Here is a 20735-nt window from a genome sequence, read left to right as displayed (position 1 = left end):
CTTGGACATCAACATTTCACAGAAGCAGGATGTTGCCTACTGCCGTTCCCCTGGGGCAGGTTGGGGCATTAGGTGTGTGCTGTGTCAAGGCTGATGGTGGTTTTCCAGAGAGTTTAGATGACAGATTTGTACAGGATGCTTGGGATGGGGCTAATCAGGCCTGGCCCCAGGCAGGGGGTTGGACTCGACGACCTCTGGAGGTCCTTTCCAGCCCTACTTTTCTTCTATGCTTCTAGGACAATGGTTTTCAACCTTTTTTCATTTGCAGACCCTGCCAAAATTTCAAATGGAGGTGCAGACCCCTGTAAATTATAAGTGTGGGTATTCACAAACTTTTCATTGATCGTAGTCATCTTTCGCAGACCCTTTAGACATAGTTTGCAGACCCCCCAGGGGTCTGCAGACCACATGCTGAAAACTACTGCTCTAGGATACTGCCACGTTCACCCAGAGCCTTGAAGCTCTTGGATTTGAAGTCATGCCCCAAAAAGCCCTGCCTCCTGAGCCAGACTCTCCTGCAAAGCTGGCATTAGGAAGCCTCCTGACAGAACACCCCGTTTCTTAACCCAAATCCCTGAACCCCATGCCGAATCCTGGTGCCAGAGAAGCAGCAGCAGCCGGATCTCCACAGTCTGCAGGCAGCCCAGTGAAGTGCCCCTCCCTCCCTCCCTCCCTGCTGGCTGCTACAGTGTAAACACCACAGGGAGGAACCAGGCTCCCTCCTCCCCTTTCCCAGGTGGAACTCTGCTGGGGGGGGGGAGTGTGTGTGTGTGAGAAAAGAGATGTGTGTTGCTGCTGGGGAAACAAATGTGTGTGTGTCTAGGGGGGCTGTGTGTACGTGTTGCTGCTAGAGTAGGGAAGGAGGGAGGGTGTTGCTACTAGGGGGACAAATGTGTGCATGTCTGGGGGGGCTGCGTGTGCACGGGCGTGTGTTGCTGCTGGGGGAGGTGTGTGTGTGTGGCGGAGCCCGTGCCCCGCGGAGGAGCGGGCGGGGAGGCAGCCCGCGCCATGGCAGCCGGGCCGGGCCGGGCGCCGAGTACTCACTCGATGAAGTAGCTGGCGCCCTCGTCGGAGAAGCCCTCCTCCCAGCCGCGGGGCAGATCTGGGGACACACGGGGGGGGGGAGGGGTGAGAAGCTGCCCCGAGGTGCTGGGGGGGGGAGTCCAAGCACACCCGGGGCAGAGGCGGGGGCGGCCCCAGCACCCACCTGAGCGGATCATGTGTCCGGAGTTGACGGGCTCGCCGCTGCGCGGGTGCAGCCAAGTGGTGGCGCGGGCCAGGTCGCTGCGGGGACGGGACGTGCACCTGTTAGCGCGGGAGCGGCGAGCGGGCGCGGACACCCTCCTCCCCCCCCCGCCGCCGCCGCCGCCGCCGCCGCCTTACTCAATGAAGAAAACGCGGCCGTCCCTGCACACGCCGTAGGACCAGTGCTCAGGTAGTGCGTCCCGCGCCACCGCCGACGCCGCCGCCGCCATGTTCGCGCCCGCCGGCCCGGGCCCGACCCGACCCGCTGCCAGGCCGCGCTCCGCAGCGCCCCCCGCGTTGCTAGGGGCGCGCCCCGCCCCGCCCCCGCGTGCACATGTGAGCCCGGCAGAGCCCGCCACTGTGCGCCGGTCAGCCCGGGAGCGAGTGTGTGAGAGAGCCCTGAGGGCATGTGCGAGCAGGAGTGTGAATGAGAGCCTGTGTGTGAGCCCACGTGAGTGTAAATGCGCGTGTGAGAGTCTGAGCCCGTGTGAGTGTGCATGCACAAGAGTGAGCCCGTGAGTAAGTGTGTGAGTGCCCCTGAGTGCCAATGTGTGAGCCTGTGTATGAGGGCCACTGAGTGAGCAAGCCCAAGTATGAGCCCTTGCATGTATGCAAGTATAAGCCCTTGTGAGCACATCCATGTATGAGAGTCCATGTGTGTGTAAGTGTAAGCCCATGTGTGAGTGTAAGTCCATGTGTATGCCCCTGTGTGTACAAGCCCATTCATGAGTGCATGTGTTCATCCCACCCCCAGCTATGCCGCCGCCTCAAAGGGAGCAGTGAGGCTCACTGTGACATTCACCCCCTCCCATGTCTTCTTTCCTTTGTTGTGGCTGGGGCTCGGGGGCGATGGCAACGGAAAGATCCCTCTGCCCAGGGACCAAGGGGCTGCTGGCCCAGAAAGGGCTGCTTGGAGCTGCCAAATCTCCTGTCTGCTGCAGGACTGAAGTGCAGCTCCCTGCAGGTTGGGTGGGCAGAGTACTGTGGCAGGAGTGGGGGGGAAGTGCACTCCACTGCTCTTGGGAAGTGGGGGTGCCTCATTTCCACTCCTCCCCCTGCCAAAAAAGCCTACTGGGTTCGCTTGGTGACCATTTCTGTGCCTCATTCCTCTCTACCCCCCAAAGAAACAAAAAAGAGAGAGGAACAGAAATGGTACCAAATGAACCCAGGAGGAAGTCAGTTTTAAAACGAACCACAGGGACAGTGGCAATGTGTAGGGGGGGCACAGGGGTGCATGTGCACCCCCTGAGAGTGCTGGTGCACCCCCTGAGAGACCGCGCTCCCCACTTAGGCAATGGGCAGGGTGGGTACCAGTGCCAGCAAGAGAGGAGGGGCACCAGGTGAAGCGCCGCTGGCACTTCTGGAAGCACCACACCTGCATCCCGGTTGGCACAATCGGCCATGGGGGGACAGCCCCCTAGTTGGCAAGACTGACCATGGGGGACACCCCCTCCACCCCAGTCCCTGACTGGTTGCTGGGGGGGCATGTGCCCCCCCCCCCCCAACTCAGGTGGCACCAGTCGCCCATGCACAGGGAGGTTTTTTTCCCCACACAGCTCAGTTATGCTGCCATGGCCCAGCTTGTCACCAGATATGGTGGAAGCTGACAGTCTAACCCGGGCATGCTCAGCCTTCACCCTGTGGGCCAAAGGCATCGGGCCTGTGTGGCTCCTCACACATCAGGAAATTTGTTGGTGGGGGAACAGTGCCCCTCTCCACTGCCAACATCCTGGCCCAGAGCAGCATTTCAGAACTGGACCACAAACCTCCCCCTCACACAGCCAGATCAGGGCTTGGCCAAGCTGCCTTTCTCCACAAGGCTGGATTGGGACCAGGCTGCCAACTCCCTCCACCCCCTCACCCCTGCACAGCTGGATAGGGCCCCACGTTGTGTGCCCTGAGTGCCAGATTGGGTCCACTGGCCAGTTCCAGCCTACAGAGGGACCCAGCACTGCCCATCCAGCCGTCTGCAGAAAAAGGTTGAGCACCACTGGTCCAGCCAGATTCACAAAGGGATTGAACAGATTCTTAGAGGAAAGGGCCATCAGGAGCTATTGAGTATAGGAGTTAGGGATACAGCCTCTGAATCAGAACTTCTTAGACCTTAAATCCCGGAGGCTGCATGTGAGTATCAGTGGAAAAAAAGTCCCTCATCATATCCAGTTCACTCTCCCTTTCAACATTCACTCTTCTGCCACTATGACAGGTCTATTTGATGTGTTTAGGGGGAACTTGGGCCAATGCCCATCAAGTAAAACTATAAGTCCCTCTTCATATGGGAGGCCACTAAGGGCACATCACCAGATTACTGGCTGTGTGACACGGGCCTGTTTGATGGGAATTGGGAGCATGGGCCATTGCCCACTGAGAAGAGCTAAAAGACCTCCTTAAGCTGGGAGACCACAACATGCACACCAAGTGATTACCAGGGACAACTAGAGAAGAAAACAGGGACAGAAGTGAAGGTTCGAGTTTCAAAATGAGTGCACCAAGGGGGAACATGGAGCAGCTGTGTGACACAGGAAACTGGGTAAAATATGGTCTGACTTAGTAAGTGGCAGTTCTTATGTTAGGGGGGTACCCATGCAGCCCTCAACAGCTTGCCAAAACTGGGTAAGCAGAAATAACTGCCTGCCCCTGCATTACACACGAACCGGTTTATGTGATCAGAAACTTGTTTAAACCTGTAACAGAACTGATGTTTAGTGTGTGGTGGGCCAGTAGAGGGTGCTTCTGCGTTGACCCACCCACCTCACTGCTCCCGACCACCTTCCAGGCTCTGAGTGCCTCTCTGGGGGTGCCTCATGTCCAGCCGACCCTCTTCCTGGAGCACACCTACAAGCCTAGGGAAACGCTGCCACCACCCAGGGTCTGGACTGATCTTGGCCCTGTGCCCACTGGGAAACACAGGCCTAGTGGTCCTTGAGTGTACTTCACTCACTGCAAGAACTTGGGGTGCTTCCCTCAGTCTGAAGCACAAATAGTGGTCACCCTTAGTCAGCCGAACCAAGGGGACCCCAAAGCATAATCTCGACCCTCTCCCAATAAGTAGCCCATGCTAGGTACCAAGGAGAACTTTATTGGTTACAAGGAGTAGGTTTGGAATAGGGTACAGGGTAGAGCAATATCATAGAAATCCCTTAAAGCAAACAGTGGCATGGTAGCCTTTAATTACGCACCTGTGCTACTGCAAGCTATATATCTAGTTAGATCTCAAGTAGCTTACTCACAAGTATCATCCAGAAGCAGGTGGAGATTCCCTCTGGAGGCAAGTGGTTCATTGACCATGAGTTCAAGAGAGAGAGCGAGTTTCAGATGGTCCAGCTTCTCTGAGAGTTTTCATCATGGCTGCTGCCCCATCTCCTGGGCAGTCCTTAAATTATATAGATTTATGACTTCATTTACCTGACCTAATGAAGGCCAGCACCTGTTGGCTGCCAGCCAACCAATTTGAAATGCATCACTGGGTGCTGGGTAGACTGGCAAGGTCTCTAGCCCCCTCCCAGTCATGATGACATTGCTTGGAACAATAGGGTGTTTAAGCCCCAATCCAGATGTGTGAGGTCAATCACGCAGGCAGAGGGAGCAGGTTTCCACCTCCAGCTCAGGTTACAACTCAGGCTTACCTGAAGCCAGTGGGGCCAGGGGTGTCTGCCCTCTGCAGTGACCATGGTAACCAAACTGTCAGATTGGTAACCTGCCTGATAATAGAGTTTGGGGAGAAACAGAGATGGTATTCTGCCACGGTGCACATAAATCTGTTTGAGAAAACCGTGGTTGAATGTAGTATCAGACATAACTGGTTTGGGTCAAACTGGTTTATGCAATGTCTGTCCCAGACCCCTTGCTGGTCTAAGATAAATCAGACTCCCCCAGCATCCTGGCATGCTCTCTGGGCTGAGTGGGGCTCTCTGCTCCCTGGCTACAGATCTGGCAAGACTGAGTTGCTCCCTCCTCTGACCCCCACCACTCCCTGCTAACCAGGAATTCCTTCCCTCCCCTCTGCTTTGTGGAGAGGTGTATGTATATTATCTAGCAGATCATATGCTGGCTAGCTGATAATGTCCCTCTATTGTTTTCTTAATGGGGTGATAAACTGTTATCAAATTCCCTGCTGGACTAATCAGAGCATCCTACCTGGGATTGGCCACCCCCTCCCTCCCCCCCCACCCAGCTCAGTTCTATGCAAGGAAAGGGAGGGCTGCTCTAGCACTCTGGCTTCTAGCCTGAGCCACTGCAGGCATGTGCTGGCATTTCTGGGATGTCTGCACACAGTTACAAAGTGATTCAGCTTAGCCAGGTTAGACTAACCTGCAAAGATTGAATCAATTCAGGCTCAGGCTTTTTGAATGCCTGTCCCTAGCCCCTACGGTTGCTCCCAAGCACTTTCTTCAGCTCTCTGAACCTGTGCATGTGAACATTACTTGGGGGGGGGGGGGGGGGGTACAGTGCAAGGCAAAAGAAAACAAAAGACTCTAAGAACTCTAATGGCACATCTACATGAGACGCTACTGTGCAGTAGCGTTGGCAGGCACTAACTCTGACAGGATGTTACTACACAGTAGTAATGAGCTACTGTGCAGTAGCTTCTGAAAAAACCTGTGCAGCAACAGTACTGTGCAGTAACAACTGCACAGTCCACCGCTCATGTAGACGCAGCCTAAGGGTAGTAGTATTGGAAGGAGACCAGGTGCATGTTGCACACATGAGCAATCTGGGCTTTGATTTTAGTGATCTGTCAAGAGCTTAATAAGTAAACATCTGTGGTTTGATTCACAGTAAATTAAGATAAAGCACATATACACAATTGTTCTTTACTATACTAAATGTTCTCTTCTATTTTCTTAGTTATGTCTTAATTTGCTGCACTGCATAATCCCTCTCCCTAGCTGATCACTTCTCCCAAATCTTAGAAATATCTGTACCCCTGTTCTTTAGTCATCAGTAAACCAAGATTTTTCTAACCTTTTCTCTCGAGTTAAGCTTCCAAAAATCAAATTCTTTTACTGGGTTTTTTTTCTGAATTCCCACCTAATTTATCAATATCTCTATGATGAATCAGTGCTCAGAAATTAGTAATTATTGCTGGGACTACGCACTGTAATGGCAACAAAAACACAGTTATTTACTTCCTACTTAATGCCAATAAAGTGCTTAAAGCCATATCAAATACATAAAAAACAGTACCTTGTCCTGAAGAGTTTAATTTATTTTTTTGTATTGGGCCAAACTTTTCGCACCTGATTAACTTCATGAGCTAATGAAATTGGCTTATTATGCCCTGGCTTTCCCACTTGACTCCTTTGATCAGATGAACTTGTATATTTATAATAATAGTCTTTGTGTAAACTATTACTAAAAATCATTTGAGGCTTGTCTTCAGTGACATAATAGAAAAATATGTTCAAAATCATTGAAATGGAATTTAACTTCCCCCACATTAAACCCATTTTGGATGCCTGATGCATAAGCAACCATAACATTTTTTTGAAACATTCTATATGTCTAAGAACATATATTCCCTCTTTTGATTACAGCTCTTTAATCTGCACACTTAAGTCCTATTTTCATCCCTGTAGGTAGGCAAAAAACAAAAACAAAAACAAAACATATATCGTTAGAAATATGTTAAAGTGACATAGACCACATATAGAAAAACAGAATATTGTATTATAGTTGAACAGGACCTATGTTTCCATACAAGATGAAAGTCACTTCCTGTTTGGAGCACTATCATTCCAGATTAGTGATCTTCCACCCAAGTGCAGTGTCACCAGGGGGTGCCTTGGGATCCATTCAAGGGTGCCATGAGGTGCCATGCAGCTTTAGCACTGTTAGGTATGCAAACACGATTCACAAGATACACCCAGAATTTTCAAATAGGAATCCATAGTATTAAAAATATTCTGGCTTCTTGTGATCTTTCTGGGCTTTTTGCAACAGAATTGTTCTATCATTTCTCTATTCAAAATAAAAGAGTCAAAACTAAGAGCTGGTGCCTTAAATGATCGAGGGGTGCGTGGAGTCTAAAAAAGGTTGAGAACCCTTGTTCTAAGTGCTTAAAAATCAAAAAACTAGCTCATTAACTTAAAAATTGCTGTGACCTCTGGTGGTGCAGGATAAGACAAGTAGTCTTCGAACCAATAGTTTTCCCCAATGATTGTGTGTTTACAGATTTTCCTACCTTGTGCATGTATTCATATACTCCCAGTTTTGTAGATGATGCTCAGATTATGGCTCTAGTATGGATTATGACTCCTCGAACTGATTTCAGGTACCTAGGATCTCTGCGAGACCATGGCACTTTGGGATAATATTGAAGAAGTTATTCAGAGTTACATTAGGAATTTCAGTAAAAAATAATATGAACTAAAGAGAATGAAGTATGCATGTGCAGCAAGTCTAAGGGTCTATTAAAAACTGATGCTAAATTGTGTCCTCCACCTTTTACCCCTTCTTTTAAATTCCTGCCCTACCACCCATCCCTTTTGATCTGCCACACACCTAAGTCTCCCTCTTCTTTATTCCTTCCCACTTTTGATTCTCCTCTCACTCTGCTTCCTGCACCCTGGCTTTTCATCCTAAAACTTCCATACCTCTGCACTGCTCCAACCCTCCCTAGCTCCATACCACAGATGTAAGAATCTGGAAGTATTAGAAGAGCTGTGTATCAGGAGCTTCTTGACCAACTAAGCTTTCTTTTGATAACACTTAGTCCCAACGTATCCAGGATAGTAACAGAATTTAGGCTGTATGTACCCTAACTTTGTACTTTTGGTTTCCAGAGGTTCAAATAATTGATCTCACTATTCTGGAAGGGCACAAAGCACAGGCAGACAGACTTAGATATCACCTTAAAATCCTTGCTTCTAATATATTTCCTGGGCCATCATGGCTACAAAAATACTCTAACCATCACTCTATTAACACAATTTTGGGGGTATTAATTGAAATAAATTGGTTTACATATGAAAGCCACACCAACCAAGCACTCTCAGATGAAAGAAAAGCCATACACAGCCTATAAGAGGTAAGTGGCCAAATTTTGGGGGACTATTAAACACTGCATCTGAGTTTCAGTCTTGAGCAAATAAACACAAAGTGTACATTAAAAGAAAGATAAATTTCAAAAATTTTAATTCTCATAGAATCATAGAGTCATCGAAAAGTAGGGCTGGAAGAGACCTCCATAGGTCCTCTAGTCCAAATTCCTGCCTGAGGCAGGATTTATCCCTATTCAAATCATCCTGTATAAATCCATTGTCTAATCCAGTGGTGCTCTACCTTTTAGCCACATGGGCTGGGTGAATGGTATCTGCCTTCTGTGTGGCTACATCACACTGCAACCTTGTATGAATCTGTGTTCTACCAAGACTCCCAGATACTTCTCCATGGTGCTGCCACCCAACCAGGTGTCATCCATTTAGTATTTGTATTTTTGATTATTCCTCTTGAAGTGTAGTACCTTGCATTTATCAGTGCTGAACTCATCCTGTTAGCTCCAGCAGAGTTTTTCACTGTGTCAAGATCAGTCTAAATTTCTGTCCTGTCCTCCAACATGTTTTCAATCCTTCCCAGTTCAGTGTCATCAGAAACTTCCCTTTCTATTCCAGCATCCAAATCATGAATAAATGCACTGAACAGCACTGGACCCAGGACAGACCCCTTTGGGACTCCAACTCAAAGCCTCCTGCCCTTCTGATATGGATCCATTTATAATTACCCTTTGCTTGCAGTTATTGAGCCAGTTATCTATCCACCTTATAGTAGTTTTGTCTATCCCACATTTCTGCAATTTATTTATAAGGAAGTCATGTGGGACTTTGTCAAAAGCCATGCTGAAATCCAGATACACTATACCCACAGCATTCCCTTCATCCACCCAATGAATTACTTTATCAAAGAAGAAGTTCTTGGCAACAAGTGACGATTTACTTGATTTTCATTTGACCTTTGCTGGAGCATACCACTAGAGAGAAAGAGCTTGGAAGAACTGTAGGCCAGGCCATACTCACTAGGGCTGCATGAAGCTTTGGCTGCTGATTCGATTCAGCAGAGATTCAGCCCACTTCGGTGGCCAAATCTGAATTGAATCAGGAGAATCGAAACTGAATACACTACTCCAGATGTGGCCTCACCAGTGCTGAATAAAGGGGAATAATCGCTTCCCTTGACCTGCTACCAACACTCCTAGTGATGCAGCCCAGTATGCCATTAGCCTTCTTTGCAACAAGGGCACACTGCTGGCTCATATTCAACTTATTGTCCACTGTAACCCCCAGGTCATTTTCTGCAGAGCTGCTGCCCAGCCAGTCAGCCTCCAGCCTGTACTGGTACATAGCATTGTTCTGTCCTAAGTGCAGGGCTTTGCACTTGTCCTTTTTGAACCTCATAAGATTTCTTTTGGCCCAATCCTCCAATTTGTCTAGGTCACCCTGAACCCTAACCCTACCCTCCAGCATATTTACTACTCCTGCCAGCTTGGTGTCATCTGCAGACTTGCTGAAGGTGCACTCTATGCCATCATCTGGGTCATTGATGAAGACATTGAACAAAACTGGCCCCAGGACCAACCCCTGGGGCATTCCACTTAATACCAGCTGCCAACTAGACATGGAGCCATTGATTACTACACTCTGAACCTGATGCTCCAGCCAGTTTTCTATCCACCTTACAGTTCATTCATCCAGCCTGTACTTCCTTAGCATGCCTGAAAAAATGTTGTGGGAGACCTTATCAAAAGCCTTGCTAAAATCAAGGTATACCATACCCACTGGTCTCCCCACATCCACAGAGCCAGTCATTTCATCATAGAAGGAAATCAGATTGGTCAGGCATGATTTGCCCTTGGTGAATCCATGCCGACTGTTCCTAATCACCTTCTTCTCCCCCAAGTGCTTAGAAATGGATTCCTTGAGGACCTGCTGCATTATTTTTCCAGGGAATAAGGTGAGGCTGACTGGTCTGTAGTTCCCTAGATCCTCCTTTTTCCCTTTCTTAAATATGGGCATTATGTTTGCACTTTTCCAATCATCCAGGACCTCTCCTGATAGCCGTGAGTTTTCAAAGAGGATGGCCAGTCGCTCTGCAATCTCATCAGCCAACTCCCTCAGTACCCTAGGGTATGCTCCGTCCGGCCCCATGGACTTGTATATGTCCAGCTTTTCTAAATAGTCCCTAACCAGCTCTTTCACCACTGTTGGATGCTCACCTCCTCCCCAAACTGTGCTACCCGGTGCAGTAGTCTGGGGGATGACTTTGCCTATGAAGACTGAGGCAAAGAAGGCACTGAGCACTTCAGCCTTTTCTGTATCCTCTGTCACAAGATCACCTCCCCCAATCAGTAATGGACCCACACTTTCCCTGATTCTCCTCTTGCTACTGACATACTTGTAGAAACCCTTCTTGTTACCCTTCATGTCCCTTGCTAGCTACAACTCCAATTGCACTTTGGCCTTCCTGACTTCATCCCTGCATGCCTGAGCATGCTCTTGTACTCCTCCCTATTTATTTGTTCAAGTTGGCACTTCTTATACACTTCATTTTTGTGACTTAGTTTACTGAATAGTTCTCTGCTAAGCTAAACTGGTCTTCTGCCATACCTGCTAATCTTCCTGCACATCGGGATGGTTTGTTCCTGCACTCTCAGAAAGGCTTCTTTAGCATACAGCCAGTTTTGCTGGACTCCTCTTCCCCTCAGACTGACTTCCCAGGGGATCCTTCCCAGGAGCCCCCTGAGTGAGTCGAAGTCTGCTTTTCTGAAGTCCATAGTCCTTACTCTGCTGTTCTCCATCCTTCCTTTCCTCTGGATCCTGAACTCAGTCATCTCTCAATCACTGTTCCCCAAGTTGTCATCCACTTCTACATTCCCCACCAATTCTTCCCTGTTTGTGAGCAGCAGATCAAGAAGAACATGACCTCTAGTTGGCTGCTCCAGCACTTGCATCAGGAAGTTGTCTCCAACGCTCTCCAAAAAGTTCCTGGATTGCCCTCCCAGCAGATTGAAGTCCTCCATGGGAACCAGGGCCTGTGATTGGGAAACTTCTGCTAGCTGTTTGAAGAAAGCGTCATCCACCACTTCCTCCTGGTCTGGTGGTCTATAGCAGACACCCACCACAACATTACCCTTGTTGCTCCCCCTTCTAACATTAACCCTGAGACTTTCAACAGACCTATCTCCAGTTTCATACTGGAGCTCTGCACAATCATACAGCTCTTGTACATAAAGAGCAGCTCCTCCTCCTCTTCTCGCCTGCCTGTCCTTCCTGAACAGTTTGTACTCATCCATGATAGTGCTCCAGTCATGCAAGCTACCCCACCAAGTCTCTGCGATTCCAATCATGTCATAGTTCTATGACTGTGCAAGGGCTTCCAGTTCTTCCTGGTTGTTTCCCAGACTCCGTGCATTTGTGTACAAGCACCTAAGGTAACTACTTACTTCCCCTGATTTATCAGGAAGTATGAGAACACCTTCCCTGTTGCCCCCTCCTGCTTGTTCTTCCTCCAGGTCTCCCGCTTCCCCACTTACCTCAGGGCTTTGGTCTCCATCCCCCGATGAACCTAGTTTAAAGCCTTATGTGGCAGAAGGCCACCTCTGTTTCTCCCCAAAACCTCTGCTCTGTGACAATTTGGTTAGTATGGGCCCTGCAGAGGGTACACACCTCACCCTATCTCTTTAGGTAACTCGAGCTGGAGACATTCCTGAGGGAGGGGGGAAAACTTCTCCCTCTGCCTACGTGACAGGCATCACATACTTGGGTGAAGGGCGTGGGCTCCCTGGTGGGCTAGAGACTGCCAGTCTGCCCAGCAACCAGTGATGCATTTCAAACTGGTTGGCTGACAGCCAGCAGGTGCTGGCCTCCATTGGACCAGGTAAATGAGGTCACAAAGGCTATATAAGTTAAGGACTGCCCAGGAGGAGGGGGCAGCAGCCATGAGGAAAACTCAGAGACAGAGAAGAGCTGGACCATCTGAAACTTGCTCTCTCTGTCAAAACTCATGATCAATGAACTGCCTGCCTCTAGAGGGAATCTCCACCTGCCTCTGGATGATACTTGTGAGTAAGCTACCTGAGATCTAACTAGATATATAGCTTGCAGTAACTCAGATGCGTGATCAAAAGCTACCCAGCCACCCTGTTTGCTCCATGCGATTTCTCTGATATTGCTCTACCCTGTACCTTATTCCAACCCTACTCCTTGTAACCAATAAAGTTCTCCTTTGTACCTAGCATGGCAGATTTATTGGGAGTAGGTCTAGATTATGCATTGGGGTCCCCTTGGTTTGGCTGACTAAGGGAGACCACTACTTGTGCTTCAGTCTGAGGGAAGCACCCCAAGTTCTTGAAGTGAATCAAGTACCCCTGAGGGCTACTAGGCCTGTGTTTCCCAGGGGGCACTGGGCCAAAATCAGTCCAGACCCTGGGTGGTGGCAGCGTTTCCCCAGGCTTGCAGATGTGCTCCAGGAAGGGGTCGGCCAGACGTGAGGCGCCCCCAGGGAGGCACTCAGAGCCTGGAAAGTGGTTGGGTGCAGTGAGGTGGGTGGCTCAACGCAGGAGCACCCCCTACTGGCCCGCCACACCTCCTTCACTAGGTCAGGTAGATCTCTTTTGTAGAGCAGTTTCACTAATCCTCAATAAGGTCAATGTCTCATATTTAAAAAAAAATTAAGTTAGGTTGGTTTATTTTTTTCTGAAGAAGGAATTTTTCATTTTTCTGACTGTTGGAAGAATATAAATAAGTTTAAATGCCTTCTACAATCCTCTGAGGAAGATGCTGGGCATTGCAGCCACTGTAAGAATATTATATGTTTACCTTATCAACACGCAGTATGATCCAACTGATAAGAGAATGCAAGGCAGATGGGAACATGCCACAGGGAACACAATGCTTGTAGTGCAAAGCAAATTCAAGCGCCTCTGTCCAGAACAAGCTGAACTCTCCTCAGAGACAAACACCAAATATTCTTTTCAGTTTAAAAAAAAAGATTAAACATTTTGTTTGGGAACAAAGTGTTTTTTAATCAAGTCCAGCAAATCCCTTCAAAAGAATTACACCTTTACAAAACACCTCTGCCTTTAAAGTTATCCGAATGCTAAAGGTATTCAACTAACTCCCTACCATACTGATATAGTTTCTGACTTATGTACCCGATGCAGACTTAACTTTGTTCCCCTAAAACTTTGCAAAGAGCAAAATGATTTGCTAGTAGGTATCCTAGCATGGGTGTCCCTTTTCAATTTGCTGTTACATAAACATTGGCTATATTAGGTCCCAACTACATGTAATATATATTATGCAATTAACAGGATAATTGTGCAATAAATTTATACCAGCCACAAATGCAAAGTAATTATCACACCATAAAATGACAATCCACCTATAAAAGAGACAACCAGCTACAAAGTTAGTACTTGAAAATGTGTAATAACTCTAACTGGTTTCTATCCAGCTTTAATTTGAATGTGTAACAGGGTCCTTACTAACTACAAAAGCCTTACGTTAAAGTTGCTCCACAGTAATTACTATGAAAAGGGTCTAGGTCTACTTAAATACGAAGTGCAGCATGTAGTGTTAATAGGCTTCCAAATCTATTGAATTCCACTGTACAGTACACTGAGAATTTAGATACCTAATACGTAATATACACAAGGACCATTTTCCTTGAAAACCCTTACATATATAACATACAACCAATATGCATCCATAGCATATTTTCATTACAAAATAAAACAAGGCACCACACTTTTATGACTTACTGAGTGCTAAAATAGAGATGAGCAGTTGCATGCCTAGATCCATTTACTATTCTTTCCAGACTTTCTAATATTTGAATTTTTGTAACAAGTACAGTGGAAGGAATTTGGAGGAATATCTGTTTTTGTGGCAGGGGAAACCAATTCTGAATGCGCTGAAACACAACTTCACCCTCAACTCTTCAAAAACGGCTTTATTTGTGATAGTGTGTGTTAAGCTTGCTGTTTTAACTAAGAATGCACTTTTAAATCAGTTTGAGCAGTACAAGCTATTGGAGCAGAGTCCTCCTTAAGCAGTCTTCTCTAAAGCAAAATTTGCAGATCTAAAATCTCAATAAATGCTACCCACAAAACCCACAAAACAGTTTCAGGTTACATCATCTGGGATCGTCTTCAGTTTTCCTCTTCAGAGAGATAAGACCCAAAACTCCACCTTGGGGCCCTTAGCTGCAATCCCACTCAAAATTACAAATACAAATGTTAAAATTAATGTAAACATTTTTCTGCACACCCTAGGCTTCAGTTTCAAGTCTCTGTGATCTCTGCCCTCCAGAGAGAGCAGTGACATACAATACTAGCCTCCCAGACCACACACACCGTTTCAAACTGCTTCTTCCAGCTCAGTTCAGTCCAAAGGCCAGTTTATGCTGACAGTACTCTCAGAGCTGTTTTGCTGTATCGTAGGTAATAGCGTGAGGTAGCAGAAAAACAAGGAAAAACAGGCAATAAAATAAATACTGCACAGTGCTATTTGACAGACCACACCCCTGGATAGGTACTTCTCTATTCTATCCCTTTTTTTTGCTAGTTCAAGTGTAAAAGCAACATAAACAGTAGGGCTGTGTGACATTTTGCCACCAGCTTTGTTTCGATGCTGTTTCGACTCATTTCGAGGTCAAAACAGCAAAATCAAAATGAAACAGATATTGTCAAAACAGCCTCGAAACAAAACGAGGCAAGTCAAAACATTTCGCCATTTTGATGCTGTTTCAACATTTCACCCATAGGCTGTAGTGGGGAAGGTTGAAAAAGCCTATAAATTTGTCATTTCTGGCCTGATTTGGATGAAACTTGCAGGAATGGTAGCCCCTTCTGAGGGCATGAAGCCTGCCAAGCTTCAAAGAGATAGGTGCAGCGGGTTCAGGGAAACTGCACCCCAAAGTCTTGAAAGCAAAATTTATGTCATGTGTATGTGTTAAGCCACAGCAAGGTCAAAACTGTAGGCATGCTAGCCCTTGTGGCGGTTACAAAGCCTAGCAGGCCTGCAGTTTTCACCCCCCTCCACCCCAAGACAGACAGTCCCACAAGCACCCATAACACAAGTTTTACCTGCCAATAGCTAGAGGTGCAGGGCCCCAGAACCCCCGCACCTATCTCCTTGAAACTTGGCAGGCTTTGTGGCCTCTGCAGGGGCTAGCATGCCTGCAGTTTTGACCCCACTGTGGTTTAACACATACAGGTGGATGAGTTTTGCGCATCCACAGGCATCTACATGTGACCAGCAGCTACAGCAATGTAGCATAGCACTTCCTCTTTATAGCATGCTGCTACGCAGCAGCTAAAAATAACCATGCATGGCCAGCATGGCACAGTATGGGCTTCCAAAAGGAAGTCCTAAATGATGGCTCAGTAACAACAGCACCATACGGCAATGTGTTCTAAGGCTTAACCACCTTGGTAGTTAGAAATATTTTCCTAATGTCGATCTAGCACAGTGCATCACATACCGTTTAAAAGTGGCTCTACTCACTATCACATTCAGTCCTAACATAAACTTCTCTGAAAACGGTATTGTGTTTGCTTGCACCATGACAGAATTTGGTTAAATATCTTATTTGCTTGGCTGCTAGCCAGAGATAAAATGCCTTCATTTCATTAAATATTAGTAATTCACTGAATACAAACCTGAACAGTTATTTCTGGCCAATATTTTAAATAATGTGAGCAAGCTTAAAAAAAAACAAACAAAAAATAATTTTTTTAAGTTGGATCAGACTGGGTTATTAAATCATACTGTTACAAACAAGAGGAAGGAAGCGGTCTAATATATTCTCTACTCCTCTTGTATCTGTGTAGGTGGCCCTCCACATAATAGGTCAAAAATAGATTCTATGCCTCAGCTTACTTTATAATCGAACAGGTCAGCAGGGTGCAAAACACTGTTCTGTAATTTAATGTATTTATACATGTGTCATACATACCTTTTCATTCCTGCTTTAAAAATACAGGCATTTGCAACAGATAAATAATATAGACAACTTAATAAGTAAGGCTACTAGAAAAATCTAAGATATATAGTGAACTCTTGTATATTTTATTCGAATTAAAATAAATTAAGTATTTTCCTCCAATGAAAATAGCACCACCTTATCTTCCAAAGTTCTTTTATATGACTCTATACACATCTTAAAGATCACTGGTCACACAAAAATTCAGAATCCATGTGATAGGTATTGCTATTTTTTAAAACTACAAATTAAGTTACCACATAATTAGAGACAGATAATGTTGGAGATATTTATAATTTTCAGCACACTATATCACAATAATTGGCTAATAAGATGGCGCATTGAAATAAGAACATAATAATTGCTACACTGGGTCAGGCCAGGGGGTGCTATCTGCGGCTCTATTCCTCCCCTACATTGCAGCCCAAGCCTCGCAGATGGCATCCAGATGTTAACAGTCACACCAGCCCCACACTAGGCTCCAGAATCCTCCTGGCAGGACCCTCTTTTGATCCCTCTGCTCAGGTGACCTATGCCACCTTCATTTGGGGCTGCCGATCTCCTTGTAGCTGGCTCCCCTCTCGGGGGTGGTCCCCACTCAGGACCTTTGGCCATTCGCAGGCCCTGGCCTCACCTCCAAGGCCAGGTGGGTTCCCAGGTCCATGACTCTAGGTGCCCCTCATGGTGGACACCTGGCCCTTTTGACCATCTTGGTCCTGGCCCCAGCATGGACCAGTCAAAGGGGCACTCTACTTCCGGCCCCACTAGCCCCGCATTCTCTCTGGGTCCACCTTCCTGGATGTGGGGAGCTGGGGTACCTCACACCACGACTGGTGCCCCAGAGTCTCACAGGGGACTCTCACTCCCCCCCTGGGGCAGCAGATCATGGTGCTACTTCAGATCTTACATTTGACCCACACTTAGCCTCCCAGCAATGGAGGACTTATCAGGGTCAGGACTCACCTCTCTCACCCTGGGGCTGAGCCCCTTTCACTTGTCCTCTGGCCCAAACCTTGGCCTCAGGCATCTGAAGACTTACCTGGGCCTACTCCGCTTGCTTGGGGCTCCATATCACGCCCCCCTCACTTGGGGCTCCACAACTCTGCCCCCTCACTTGGGGCTACTACACCACCCCTCACTTGGGGCTACAGATCTCGGCCCCCTTTACTGGGGCTACCCCCTCCCTGGGGTCCTAATTTCCACCCCCTCTCACTTAGGGCTCCAAACCGCCCCCTCACTCGGGGGCCACGAGGTTTGCTCCTCGGTGGGCTCAGGTGGCCACAGCCGTGCCTGGCCCCAACTTTTTCTCTCGGGCTCTCACACCCCCACAGGGCTCAGGTGGCCATAGCCATGCCTGGCCCCACTCTTCTCCTCGGGCCCTGCACCCCAACAGGGCTCAGGCAGCCACAGCCATGCCTGGCCCCAACTTTCCTTCTCAGGGTCTCGCACCCCTGCAGGGCTCAGGTGGCTACAGCCGTGCCTAGCCCCAACTACCCCCGATGGTATGCCAACCCACCCAAAGGTGAGGGCTAGGGTTAAGGCGCCCCTACCCACCTTTCACTGGGGTGGTAACTGGCCTGGCATTTCCTGGGGGTTCCCGCACCACTGAGAGCCTCACCAGGCCACCCACTCCAGGCAGGTGCAGTTTTAGGTTATGCCCAGGACCAGGAGCCTCCTGACCATCCCCTACAGCTCCTCCCTTACCTCCAGATGATACCAGCAGCCCTGCAGCCAGGCAATGTTGTTGCCTGCCTTCAGCAGCAAAAATGCCCTGTTTATATGGGTAGCCCTAGATCCAAAATGGCTGCCCTCAGCAGGCACCTGCCGGCTACTAGCTTCAGGCCCTTAAAGTGGCAGGCACCTACAGTGCCCTGCCACATTGATGCACACCCCTTATATACTTATAGGCTGCCACCAAGTCACCCCCAAGCCTTCACTTCTCCAAACTCAAGAGTCCCATGTCCCTCTGCCTTGCCTCATAAAGCCTGTTTTCTTGATCTCTAATAATGCATGTGGACTCTCTCAAGCTTCTCCACATCCTTTCTAAAGTGTGGAGCCCAGAATTGGATGTAGTACTCCAGCTGCGATCTCACCAAGACTGAGTAAAGCAGGAGGATTGACTTCTTGGGACTTTCATGAGATGCAGCGGTAGATGCAAGCCAGAGTTTTATTTGCTTTAAGAGCTGCGGCATCACATTGGTGGCTCATGTTCATCTTGTGGTCAGTCATGACCCCCAAGTCTCTTTTGGTAGTGGTGCTAGCAAGTGTAGCACTGCCAGGCCTATAAGTATGATGTGGGTTTTTCTCCCAAGGTGGAACATCTTGCATTTCTCTATGTTGAATGTCATCAGGTTTTGATCCACACACCTTGTGAGCCTATCCAAGTCAGCCTGAATTGCCAGCCTATCCTCTAGTGTGACTGCACTTCCCCATAATTTGGTGTCGTCTGTGAACTTACCCAGTCTGCTTCTGACACGTGAATCTAGATCATTTATGAATATATTAAAGAGTACTCAACTGAATATTGAGCCCCGGAGAACACCACTGGTCACCATGCACCATGTTGACTCGGTTCCATTGACTATCACTCTCCGAGTCAGACCACGAAGCCATTTCCCCAGCCATTGGACCATAAGCTTGTTGAGGCCACAGTTCCCCAATTCTGCTATGAGGACATTATGGGAGACCCTAGTCAAAGGCTTTTTTGCAATTTAAATATATAACATCAACCAGTCATAGAAAGAAATGAGGTTGGCCAGGCAAGACTTACGTGCAATGAAGCCATGTTGGCCATCTCTCAGAATTTTGCCTTCCATTAGCCTGTTGTTGATTGTTTCTTTGATGATTTTTCCAAGGCCTTTCCAAGGATTAAGGTCAAACTGATTGGCCTATAGTTCCCTGGATCTTCCTTCCTTGCTTTCTTGAAGATAGGCACCACATTGGCCCTCTTCCAATCTTCAAGAACCTTTCCCAAGCACCATGAATTCTCAGTAGTAGTAGTTCTTTAATATCATCTGCAAACCTGGAGATATCACTGCGCACCCCCATTTCCAGGCCATTGATGGAAACGTTGAACTAAAACAGGCTCAGTACAGATCCTAGAGGAACCTTACTTTTGATCACCCTCCATCCTGAAAAATGACCATTTAGGCCTACCATTTGTTTCCTATCTTTTAACCAGCTCTCAGCCACGAAAAGACTTTCCCTCCAATTTTGTAGCAACTCATTTTCTTTTTAAAAGTCTTTGGTGAGCAACCTTGTTGAAAGCTTTTTGAAAATCCAAATATATCTACTGGATCCCCCTTGTCTACTAACTCAGTTTTAAACTCTGGCCATGCTTGTACCTAGCTCAGTTTTATATTCTGAGCATGTACAGATGAAACATTTCCACCACGTACTCAACATTACACCAATATAAAAAAAGTAGTAGACAGACATTACAAATCCCTGAACTGGCATAACTTTACCCAAGTGAGTGGAGAATCATCCTCAAAAGAATCAGGAGTAAAAATCTACCATTGCAACTTAAATTGACTTAAATTTTGTCTATCTACATCAACACAGAATGGCCATTTGCAAAAGGCAAACACACTTAAGTGCTCCCCTGCCACCTAGCAGCAAGGAATAATAATAACCACTTATTGTGTAAGCTACCCCTAGATAGCTACATATCTCATTCCTGATCCTAGTGTAATTATTATTAGTATTAAAAACCAAATGTAAATTACACCAGAGGCTTGATACAAACCTTCTACTGATATTAATGAGTAGTTAGAACTCTCATAATCTTCTGAGATGCTATTGAAAATTATTTTTGTAATTGAGAAATCTAATGAAAGAAAAAAACATCTATCCTGATGATACATTTTCTGTTCTACTTCTTAATTGAAGTCTTCTGAAATTTGGTCTTAACAGTTATCCCAAAAGATTGTATATAGAAAAGAACAAAAGCACATCAGATGATTGTCTACTAAAAAGGGAAACTTCTTTTTTTTTTAACTTGGCATTGTATGTTTATTCTATTCCATCCAGGAAGATCACACACCAACTGCAGCTGCTTCCTCAGCCTGATGAAGAGTATTTTTACCCAAAAACTTGTTACAAAGAATTTTTCCAACTACTTGAGTTGGTCTAATAAAAGATATCAGATTTACCCAAAGAACCATGTCTGCCAAAAAGAAGGATATTTCTTAGTAGTTCATTAAGATTCCTTTTCATTTGGATTTACATATTGTAACATTAAGTTTGTAACAGGGCCCCTACTCCATTACTGAGAAAGGGCAGCAAACCCTGGGGCCTACTGGCCAGACAAGTCCCCAGGTGCAAACTTAAGGGTGGAAAAGACTTGAGTGAACACTTACCACAGAGTCAGCAGTGACAGCAGCATCAGGGGTCGGGGGCTTGCAGGGAAACACTGCAGGGCCCAGCAGCAAGGGGCCTCCCTGAAGCGACAGGTAGCCAAATCAGAACACACCTGCAGCCCAAGCCAAATCAGAACACACCTGCAG

The 20735-nt window shown here is 47.1% G+C and overlaps 1 protein-coding gene and 1 long non-coding RNA gene across 6 annotated transcripts in view; one reads left to right on the top strand and one right to left on the bottom strand.

Moving 5' to 3' along the window:
* Positions 1 to 1492, bottom strand: part of PLEKHA7 (pleckstrin homology domain containing A7) — a 340205-nt gene extending 338713 nt beyond the window's left edge. For 4 of the 5 annotated variants that reach the window (XM_059722626.1, XM_059722627.1, XM_059722630.1 and 1 more), the window contains exons 1-3: positions 1384 to 1491; positions 1208 to 1284; positions 1045 to 1102 (exon numbers count right to left, since the gene is read on the bottom strand). In XM_059722626.1, the coding sequence (XP_059578609.1) occupies positions 1045 to 1102; positions 1208 to 1284; positions 1384 to 1475 (227 nt within the window). In that variant the 5' untranslated portion in view covers positions 1476 to 1491. Of the gene's footprint in view, positions 1 to 1044; positions 1103 to 1207; positions 1285 to 1383 lie in introns of all 5 variants that reach the window. The other variant, XM_059722625.1, reaches the window with a different exon arrangement.
* Positions 1364 to 20389, top strand: LOC132248690 (uncharacterized). Its single transcript, XR_009460014.1, has 2 exons — positions 1364 to 1435; positions 20260 to 20389. It is a non-coding gene; the product is annotated as an uncharacterized LOC132248690 (long non-coding RNA).
* Positions 20390 to 20735: the final 346 nt, after the last annotated feature.

This window comes from Alligator mississippiensis, chromosome 2 (genome assembly GCF_030867095.1).
Source record: "Alligator mississippiensis isolate rAllMis1 chromosome 2, rAllMis1, whole genome shotgun sequence".
NCBI lineage: Eukaryota > Metazoa > Chordata > Crocodylia > Alligatoridae > Alligator > Alligator mississippiensis.
This window is presented reverse-complemented; position numbering and strand designations above follow the sequence as displayed.